The sequence below is a fragment of the Bactrocera neohumeralis genome, unplaced genomic scaffold, assembly GCF_024586455.1.
Source record: "Bactrocera neohumeralis isolate Rockhampton unplaced genomic scaffold, APGP_CSIRO_Bneo_wtdbg2-racon-allhic-juicebox.fasta_v2 ctg1878, whole genome shotgun sequence".
Lineage (NCBI taxonomy): Eukaryota > Metazoa > Arthropoda > Insecta > Diptera > Tephritidae > Bactrocera > Bactrocera neohumeralis.
This window is the reverse complement of record NW_026089880.1, coordinates 1-11284: the sequence shown is the minus strand read 5'-3', so window position 1 is coordinate 11284 and position 11284 is coordinate 1. Positions and strand designations below refer to the sequence as shown.

The following is an 11284-nucleotide window of genomic DNA, read 5'->3' as shown; positions in this document are numbered from 1 at the left end:
ACAGTTTTGGCGACAGTGGTCCAAACCATACATGACTGGCCTTCAGGAACGCAACAAGTGGCTGCATCCACGCAATCTCCAGCTCAACGACTTCGTCCTCGTCCACGAGGACAACGTGCCGCCGCAGCAGTGGGTAATCGGACGTGTCGTCACAACCGTCGAAGGCCAAGATGGCAAGGTACGAGTGGCAGACGTGGCAACCAAGGCGGGCACCATTAAGCGCCCCATTCATAAACTCGCATTACTGCCCATGGATGTTGAAGGATCCTGATCCTGTCAGGGTGGCCGGTGTTGCGTCCAGCGACAAGAAATGTATATTTTGAACCTAAAACTAAAATTAAGAAAATTGAGTTGTAAAAATTATAAAATATTGAATTATATTATTATTGCATACTTTCCCTAATAATATATTACATTTGTAATACTAAAATATTACTCACCTTACTTACCTCAACGTAATCTTTTACAATAATTAACGAAAGTGTAAAACTATTATACTTATCCCTTTTTAAATACATATTAACATTACCACTAGTTTAAGCCGTTAGTTTTAAGACTTAGGTTAAGCAACTAGAAGCAATGAAATAAAGAAGCATTACAACGTAATCTTTTACAATAATTAACGAAAGTGTAAAACTATTATACTTATCCCTTTTTAAATACATATTAACATTACCACTAGTTTAAGCCGTTAGTTTTAAGACTTAGGTTAAGCAACTAGAAGCAATGAAATAAAGAAGGATTGTGCTTAGACTGGAATCGGAATTTCGCTAATTTTTTCGTCGTAATTTTCGCAAGTGAAGTTAAGTGAATATTTTAAAAATATTTACATACATGCATCCCAGAACAATTTCAGTTCTCAAAAACGCTTGAGAAATTTCATAGGTATTGTTTGCTTAATGTGTTGTAATAAGTTGTAGAATTTTTCCGAATGCACTGCCGATAAGGCTTTATGTATGTTAACATCAGTAAGATAAAAAAGGTTAATAAACTAAAATATGTGAACTTAATGAAGCAGCTCGAAATGGATTTCCAAATATGTATATATAAGAACATCGATTTTACGCTTAAATATAAGATAATGGAATTTTTCCTATTGTACTGACCTTATTGCTATATGTCAACCTCAGTAAGACGAAGAAGCTTAACTAACTTAAATTTGTGAAGTTAAAGATTTGAAGTAACTCGATATGGATTGATAAATCTGTATTTACAAAAAAATCCATTTTATCCATAATTATAAGATCGCGGAATTTTTCCAAATGAAGATATTTAACTAACTTAAATATGTAAAGTTAATGATTCAAAGCAACTTGATATGTCTTGTTAAATGTGTATTAACAAGAAAATCATTTTTATACCTAAATATAAGATTGTGAAATTTTTCCAAATCCACTGCCGTTATGGCTTTACGTTAACGTCACTATGATGAAAAAGGTTAAGTGACTTAAATATGTGAAGTTAATTATTTGAAGGATGGGAGGATGGTGTCATGTGTAAAAGTTCATGCAAGTGAGGAAAGTTCTCTGATCGCCATTCACTTGGGAGTGGCCAGAAACCATTCATTTGCATATGACTCAAGCAGCTCACGACTTCCGGTCTTTGCCCAAGTATCCTCTGGGTATCCTAAGATCATGCTTTTGAAGGCGAGCTACAGTGAGAAGGCAAAACATCCCCTGCATAGGGTTGTGCGCTGGGTTTGGGACACGTCACGTACAAAAACGCCCCCAATGAAAGGAAACAACAAGCTTCGGATGAGTGACCTCCCTTTTGATGACGACCATGGCAAACGAAATAAGGACTACGAGGTATGTGCATGCATGGAATGTCCGGTCCCTTAATTGGGAAGGTACCGCTGCTCAGCTGGTTGATGTCCTCGCGAAAATAAAGGCTGACATCACCGCCGTCCAAGAAATGCCATGGACGGGACAAGGACTGAGACGAGTAGGTCCTTGTGACATTTACTACAGTAGCCATATAAAGGAGCGCAAGTTTGGTATGGGATTCGTGGTGGGAGAGAGACTCCGACGCCGAGTACTATCATTCACTCCGGTGAATGAACGTCTAGACACAATCCGCATCAAAGCGAGGCTCTTCAACACATCGCTGAATTGCGCCCACGCCCCGACGGAAGAGAAGGACGAGGTGACCAAAGATGCCTTCTATGAGCGCTTGGAGCGCACTTATGAGAGCTGCCCCCGCCACGATATCAAAATCGTCCTTGGCGACTTTAACGCCAGGGTGAGCAAAGAAGGTATCTTTGGCACTACGGTGGGTAAATTCAGCCTCCACGACGGAACATCCCCAAATGGGTTGAGGTTGATCGATTTCGCCGGGGCCCGAAATATGGTTATCTGTGGTACTAGATCCTAGCACAAGAAAATACATCAAGCTACCTGGCTGTCTCCGGATCGAAAAGCCACCAACCAGATCTATCATGTTTTGATAGACGAAGACACGTCTCCAGTGTTTTAGATGTGCGTGCGCTCCGAGGTCCCAACATCGACTGGGACCACTATCTTGTTACAGCCAAGATTCGCACCCACCTCTGCGAATGGTGGGCACCTTGTCGCGGTGCAGGGGCTTAAACTGCAACATAGTACGGCGTCTTCCAACCATCATGGGTGATGCTGCAGAGCATCTCTCCTGGCGGTTGGCAGAAGCTGCATGTGTGCGGCGACCAAGAGCTACCACCTTCCAATCCAGGGTGTTATGCGACTCCCTTGCCCATTGGATGATTTGCAGCTAGGAAGTAAATTCGATTGTATTCGAACGGAGCCTTCACAACACCGGGCCGCCTTGGGAAGTAACGGTGGCCTTACCGCGTCAAGGGGCTCTGGCGCGGCAGACCTTTGAGATTCCCCTTCTAAATAATAGACCGGTAGGCCCACAATGTAGGCTGAACGGTCCTAAGAACCAGATGTGTAACAACAACAAACAACAACGACAACAAAAGCATCAACAACAACAACAACAGCGAATAGCTGCAGCGGCACAAGTACCACTAGCAAGAGCGGCCCATGGGCTAGACGAAAGTTCAGCTTCCTGGACGCTTTGTCGCCGGAAGAACGTGCGCTCTTTGAGGAGCACGCTCGCGACGACGACGATGCGCCCTCTGGCAGCGGTACTCATCGAGGGGCGAACGAAAGAGAAGACAAGGAGGAAACATTCAACGAACCCTGGAAGCAGGACGCCCAGGAGGTCATGATGACCCATGCAGAGCGGGCATGAGTGGTGCCACTCTCAAGTGGTACCTACGATTTCTGCAAAACGGCATGACGCCGGAGGCAGCTGAGAAGTGGTCTTTGAGTAGGCGCAGGTGTAGTAACCCATCGGTTGCAACAAGACGCAGGAATCGAAGGCGTCGCCGGGCAAAGGCAGCCTCCTCAGAGGGACGGAGCAACGTAAGGCCGGCAGATCAGGAGGCACCCAGTCGGTCAGAAAAGAGGAAAAGCGGCCAAATAACTTCTCAGGAGCCACCAAGGTCGAAGCGTATCAAGGCAGATAAACCACAGGAAGCTAGTCGGAAACGCTCCAACCTAACCCGCCGCCGGCGAGAACCGTAAGCCGCAAATACTCGAAGGGCGTGAAAAGCATACGGATGGCGGTGGTGCCCCGCAACTATCCAGCGGAGGCTCTGGGGTCAGAAGAACAGACGGCCTGGTAAATGCCCTATTCGTGGGCGATGAATACACTGGCTACTTTAACGGCGTCTGCTTCAAAGGAGGTATGCTGCTGGTCGACTGTCAGGATCAGAAGTCGGCCACCTGGCTAACGGAAGTGGCGCCAAGGCTAGAGGGCTGGAAGGGTCTGCTCCTCTGTTTAAAGAGAGGCGAAGAAATACCGCATACTTTCCAGGAGAGACGGCTACAAAACCCGCCCCCCCTCGATACTCAGTCTTGTGGAGTACTGCAAAACAAACAAACTCCCCCGACTCTGGGATGCGATGCCAACGCGCATCACACGGAATGGGGCAGCACAGACTGCAACGAGAGGGGTGAGGCACTTCTTGAATTTGTAATAAGCAAAAATATGAGCCTAGAAAATGTGGGCTCTGAGCCCACATTCGTAACTAATGTTTGTAAAGAGGTTCTGGACATTACATTAGGTAATGACGTGATGATCGGACTGGTCTCGCATTTGCGGGTATCAAAAGAGCCCTCAATGTCGGATCATAGATCATTCGTTTTACTCTAGGGGTGGAAGTCGAGAACCGAGCTCCGACACGTACATATTCCTAGGAACACGAACTGGGATATTTTCAAAGAGACTTTGAGCAAAAATATAAGCGGAGTGGAGCAGGCAGGTCGTAAGTCCACTACAGCTGGACTGGAGAGCAGACTGAGTGCCATAAACCAGTCCATAATGGACGCCTATCACTGTGCCTGTCCGCTAAGAGCGACTACCAGTAAACAAATCTGTTCCTGGTGGTCTAGAAAACTTTCGGCACTCAGACATAGGGTACCAAGGCTATTCAATAAAGCCAAGCGCACAGGCGACTGGGAGGAATACAAGCAGAACCTAACAACCTACAACAAGGAGCTTAAGCTTGCAAAGACAAATAGTTTTAGGAAATTTTATGACAGCGTCTCCTCGACCCCTGAGGCAGCTCAGCTGCTCAAGGCGTTGTCGAGAGGTAAGACAGACACTGTACTATCCATAAAAAGACAGGACGGGATCTATACGACCAGCGCGGAAGAGAGGGCAGAAACACTCCTACAAGCACACTTTCCGGAGACGGTTCAGGCTGACCTAACTCCAGCATCAGTCACACGTAGGCCAGATCGCTTGGACTGGCTGATTGCAAAGAATCTGTTCACTGTAGATTCAGTCAAGTGGGCACTGGCCTCCTTTTCGAGATACAAGTCACCGGGAGTAGATGGCGTCTTCCCAGCCCTTTTGCAGCAAGGTATGGATATTCTCCTGCCACACCTGCTAGGGCTGATGAGAGACAGCTTGGCGTTGTCATATATCTCAGAGCCATGGATAATTGCAAAAGTAATCATTATCACCAAAGTAGGTAGGAGAGACTATTCGTTAGCCAAATCATTCCGGCCTAAAAGTCTCACACCCTTCATGCTAAAGGGGATGGAGAAAGTAATAGATAACCACATCAGATCGGAAGCGTTGAAGATCGCACCCCTACATGCCAGACAGCACGCGTACAGAGCGGGAAGATCCACTTACACTGCTCTGTACCAACCCACGTCTGAGTTGCAGGATTCGCTGGATAACGGCGAGGTAGCGATTTGCGCCTTCCTGGACATTAAGGGTACTTTTGATAACGCGTCTCACACTAGCGTGATCAAGGCACTGGAGGGTAGGAATGTAACAGCTCCGGTATGCAGATGGATGGGAGCCCTACTGCGCACCAGGATAGCGGAAACAACGGTGGGGAAGATGAGCTCCTTGAGCTGCTCACCAGCAATGGAATCCGCTGTCAAGGGTACGCGGACGACATTGTCATAATGGCGCGAGATAGATTTGAGAACACTCTCTGCGACATTGTTCAAAGGAGCTTAAACCTAGCGAAGGGATGGTGCAACACGGTAGCTCTAAACATCAACCCAGCAAAAACTACCGTGATCCCTTTCACTAAGCGGAGATCACTTCCATGCTTGAGGCCCCTAACAATTGGAGGCATGGAAGTGGAGATGTCCAAGAAGGTCAAATTCCTTGGCCTCACCTTAGACTCATCCCTACGGTGGGGTAGGCATTTGGACTTAACGCTGTCCAAAGCAACTAATGCACTTATGGTATGCAGACGCCTGGCCGGCAGATCTTGGGGATGCAAGCCCGGTATCATGAGATGGCTGTATACCATGATTGTAAGGCCTATCGTCACATTTGGAGGGTTGCCTGGGCTGCAAGGCAGCGCAGTCTTCGGTGGTCCGTAGACTATCAAAGCTGCAAAAGCTTGCCTGCGTCTGTGCTTCGGGGGCGATGCGCACATGCCGCACGGGGGGCACTGGAGGTCATTCTGGATCTCACACCGCTGCATCAGGTGGTAAAACAAGTAGGGAAACATACCATGCTGCTAATGTCAGCAGGGGCTACGGAAGAGGGAAGCTAATGTCCTCTCGACAGATGGAGGCACTAGCCGAAAGCACACCGCTGGAAGAGGATTAATTTCAAAAGGAGCTACAGAGCTACTCTGGGCAGCAAGACGGAGTAGAGCGATTCCACGCTGGCAATGCGGCCGATGAACTGCCGATGAACTGCCCGCTCTGCGGCAGCTTCCCAGATGCAGGGACCAGAACCATGCATAGCGATAGGGTCACACACCCTTAAGGAGCTGCTCCGCACGGAGGAGAGAACGGAGAGAACGGCATTGGCAGCAGGCAGCAAGTATGTGCCATGCCAAGCTGCTTCTAGCGGGTTACAACCTCTCAAGGTTCAAAGCACTAATCAACCTCCGCCGAGACAAATTCAGTCTTCTCGTCGCGATCTACACAGGCCACTGCAAGCTCAGGAAGCATTTGTCCAACATGGGCATAGTCTCCTGTGCTAACTGCCGGTTCTGCGACCTGGAACTGGAAACACCAGCACACCTAATTCTGGATTGTACACCAATCTGCAGAAGAAGGCTAAAGGCCCTGGGTTCCATATACATTAGCAGGGATTACATCACCTCAATAGCGCCCGGCAAGCTCCTGGAACTATTCAGGCTGCTGGAACTTTGGGAAGTTATGTGAAATAGGAGAGGGCACAGTAGACCCTAGGTCGCGGTGCATTACCTCGTTAATAATCTAATCTAATATGTGCAGCAAAAAGCGCACGTCAACAAACACAAGGAAGGTTCGACGTCGTGAAGCTGCATTCTCAACAGACAGCCGAACGATTTTCTACTCGGCCTGCACTCCTTCTCTCTGAGAGCACTCGTCAACAACTCGGTATAAGGGAACTGTTGGACGACATTTCAAATTCTTACGTACAGCTGCTACCGAAACCATCGGCTTTCGGAAAATGCAGAAGAACAGCTGTTTCGACAAGGAGTGCCGTGTCGCAGCGGAGAGAAACCAGGCTGCCTACCTCGCAACGTTACGATCGACCACAACACGTGCGATATGGGATAGATACCGAGAGTTGAAGAATGAAGCAAAACGCATTTGCAGACAGAAAAGAAAGACGCCGAAATGCGTGAGTACGAAGAGTTTGATAAGCTAGCCGACAGAGGTAATGCTCGAAAATTCTACGAACAAATGCGGCGGCTTACACAAGGTTTCAAAGCCGGAGCATACTCTTGTAGACCCCCAAAGGTGATCTAGTCACCGATGCCCAGAGAGGGAGGGAACACTTTTCCAGCCTGCTTAATGGCAGTGAACGTACAACGCTAGGAGAAGGCGAATCCTGTGCTATGCCTAATCCATAAAAAAAAATCGAGTTTATACCTAAACATAAGATTGTGAAATTTTTCCAAATCCACAGCCGTTATGGCTTTATGTCAACTTTAGAAAGATGAAGAAAGATGAAGCAGGATATGAATTATTAAATGTGTATATACAAGAAAATCGATTTTATAAATGAATATAAGATTGCGGAATTTTTCTAAATACACAGCCTTTATGGCTTTACGTTAACTCCAGTATGATGAAGAAGGTTAATTAACTTAAACATGTAAAGTTAATGATTTGAATCACATCGGTATGGATTGCTCACTGTCTATATACAAGAAAATCGATTTTGAAATATAAGATTGTGGAAGTTTTCCTAATGCTGTGATCTTATATCTCTATGTCAACTTCAGTAAAATGAAGAAAGTTAAATAACTTAACCCTCATCGAGACCCTCGGGTCTGGCCAGGCATATTTTGTTTTTAAATGTTATTTAAATATATTTAAGTAGAGTGTAGCAAACGACTTGTGCTTCCAGGTAGCTTCCTAGAATTTTATTGTCTATAGAATTCAGAAAAAAAAATTCAAGGATATCGTATCGAAACGGACGAAAAAGGATATTATAATATTACACCTTATCGCACCGATGGTGCTTGGCTAGACCCCATATATTTCGTATGAAAATATATGAACTTTGGTATGTTCCTATCACTTCGCACGGTTGATTTATCTCTTCATGTTCGTTACATGTCCAAATTGGTTTGTATGTTTATCTAGGGCAAATACTTTTGCCGCTAGAGCGTTTTAAAAGGTTAAAAAAAAATGTAATTTTTCTCAAAATGTTACATTTTTTGTGAACGCTATTGCCACGCCAAGCGTGAACAAGGCAGTCAATTTGATTTCAACCAAATCGAGAGGTAAGAAATTTCAAAAATGTATCTATTTTGTACATATATGAGCGTAAATACAACACGTATTTCCATAAAAATGTATGTAAACACCAATTGGCCTAGCCAAGCACCACTGGTCTCGACTAAGTGTATCAGACCGTTGGTCTCGACCAGGGTTAAATATGTATGTGAAGTTAATGATTTGAAGCACATTGGTATGGATTGCTAAATGTGTATTTAAAAGAAAATCGATTTTAAAAGGTTGTGAAAAAATCCACTGCCGTTATGGCTTTATGTTAACTCCAGTGTGATGAAGAATGTTAAATGACTTAAATATGTGAAGTTAATGACTTGAAGCAGCTGGGTATGGATTGCTAAATGTGTATATAAAAGAAAATCGATCTTATGTAAGAATGTGGAAGTTTTCCCAAATGCAGCGCTAAACTTGCGTTAAAATGAAGCAAATTAAATAACTTAAATATGTGAAGTTAATGATTTGCAGCAACTAGGTATTGTTTGCTGAATAATGTTATTTTTCCAAGTGTACTGCCGTTTTGGCTTTATGTTAACTCCAGTAAGATGAAGAAGGTTAATTAACTTAAAAATGTTAAACTAATGATTGTAAGCAACTCAATATCGATAAATATGTGAAGCTAATGATTTGAAGCACTTCGGTATGGATTGCTGAATGTGTATGTACAAGAAAAGCGATTTTATACCTAAATAAAAAGTTGTAGAATTTTTCCGAATGCACTGCCGTTAAGGCTTTATATTAAAATCAGTAAGATAAAGAAGGTTAATACATAAACTTAAATATGTGAACTTATTGATTTGAAGCAGCTCGAAATGGATTTCTAAATGTGTATTTAAAAGAAAATCGATTTTATGACTAAATATTATATTGTGGAATTTTTCCAAATCCACTGCCTTTATGACTTTGTGTTAATTCCAGTATGATGACAAACGTTAAATGACTTAAATATGTGATGTTAATGATTTGAAGCAACTCAATACCGACTGCTGAATGTGTATATAAAAGAAAATCGACTTTATACCTGAATATAAGATTGTGAAATTTTTCCAAATGCACTGCCGTTATGGCTTTATGTCAACTTCAGTAAAAAGGTTAACGAACTTAAATATGCAAAAAGTTAATGAATTGATTCAGCTCGGTATGGGTTGCAAATGTATATACAAGAAAAATCGATTGCATACCTCAATATAAGATTGTGAAATTTTTCCAAATCCACCTTATGTTAACTCCAGTATGATAATGAAAAAAGAAAATCGATTTTATCACTAAATATAAGAATGTGAAGGTTTTCCAAATGCACTGCCGTTTTGGCTTAAGTCAACTTCAGTAAGACGAAGAAGATTAATTATCTTAAATATGTGAAGTTAATAATTTGAAGCAACTCGATATGGATTGATAGATGTGTACATATATACATGAAAATTTGAATACACACATCTTACATCTTAATATAAGATTATGGAATTTTTCCAAATGCACTGCCGTTGTGGTTTTATATCAACTTTAGAAAGATGAAGAAGTTTGATTAACTTAAATATGTGAAGTTAATGATTTGAAGCAACTCGATATGTATTGATTGATCTGTTTATGCAAGAAAATCGACTTTATATCTAAATATAAGATTGTAGAATTTTCCAAATGCACTGCCATTATGGCCTTGTGTTAACTCCAGTATGATAAAGAAGGTTAAATGGCTTAAGTATGTGAAGTTAATGATTTGAAGCAACTCGGTATGGATTGTTAAATGTATATATAAAATAAAATAGATTTAATGACTAAATGTAAGAATGAGAAAGTTTTCCAAATGCACTGGCGTATTGGCCTCATGTCCAAAATTAATGATTTGAAGCAACTCGGTATGGCTAGTTTAATGTGTATATACAGAAAATCGATGTTCAAAAAACTCAAATAAAATCTGCCCCATTACCCTAATTTCCCCCCAAGCGGATAAGCGCATTCAAGCAGATGCCATAGTCTTACCGCAACTAACCAATATGTTACCAAGCTATCATATAAATAGCAAGCAATGGCAAAAGGTTACACACCTAAAGCTAGCAGACCCAACTGCAACACCCCGCTCAAATAGACCTTCTATTAGGCAGCGATCTCATACCACAGATAATACTCGAAGGTATTGAGTAAATCACAAATACGCTTCTGGCGCAAAATACCATTTTCGGATGGGTCCTAATTGGACTAGTTGTGGAGCCAGTTACAACATTGACAACTCAAGTTTGGGAAGTCTCAAACGAGTACCTAAATTCACAATTGAAAAAGTTTTGGGAATTAGAAGAACTCCCCCTTATCAGTCACAACCCCTGAAGATCAGTATTGTGAGGATTTTTACAAAGCCACAACTACTAGATCAGAAAACGGTCGGTACGTCGTACGACTACCACTTAGGGTATTTTCATGCAATCACTTCGAAAAATCGATTTTTTTTTTATATTTTGACAGTAAAACCTATTGAAAACATGCTGTGAAAAATTCAGACCGAAATTTGATAAGTTACAGCTCATAGTCGCCGACGTGTCGAAAGCGACTGTCTCCCAGGCGTCATCACAAGTCTGCAGCTGCAACGTTTCTTAACGCATTTTTCTCGAATCATCATTTTCTGAAACTGTCATGGTCCTAAAAAAAAAGTATTTAACCGATTGTTTTAAAACTTACATATGTTCTTCTACTCATTTAAAGTTATCGTCCCTACCAAAATTGTTTATTTTCGAAAATATTTTCATATTTTTTAAACGATTTTTAACGAAAAAAACAAGATTTTCGTGACTTTTTTTGAAGTTCGACATTTTTTTTAATGAAATTGATTATATTTGGTAGGACGATAGTCACAGAACTACTGAAACCACAGAATCCATTTTTTATTTCAGATAACATGAACAGGCGCTATCACCAAGACCAGTGAACTACTTATTTTTTTTGGAAAATACTTTGATTTAAAAAAAAAAATATATTAAAAATGTAAAAAATCGAAAATAAAATTTTTTTGTACATTTCAAAATACAAATAAAAAT

At 42.3% G+C, this 11284-nt stretch overlaps 1 protein-coding gene across 1 annotated transcript; it reads left to right on the top strand.

Moving 5' to 3' along the window:
* Nucleotides 1-31: 31 nt before the first annotated feature.
* On the top strand, nucleotides 32-5340 carry LOC126766612 (uncharacterized; the record flags this gene model as incomplete). Its single annotated transcript, XM_050484363.1, has 3 exons — nucleotides 32-178; nucleotides 3568-4146; nucleotides 4198-5340. Coding segments are annotated over exons 1-3 (1869 nt in total), but the record flags the coding sequence as incomplete, so codon positions are not given.
* Nucleotides 5341-11284: the final 5944 nt, after the last annotated feature.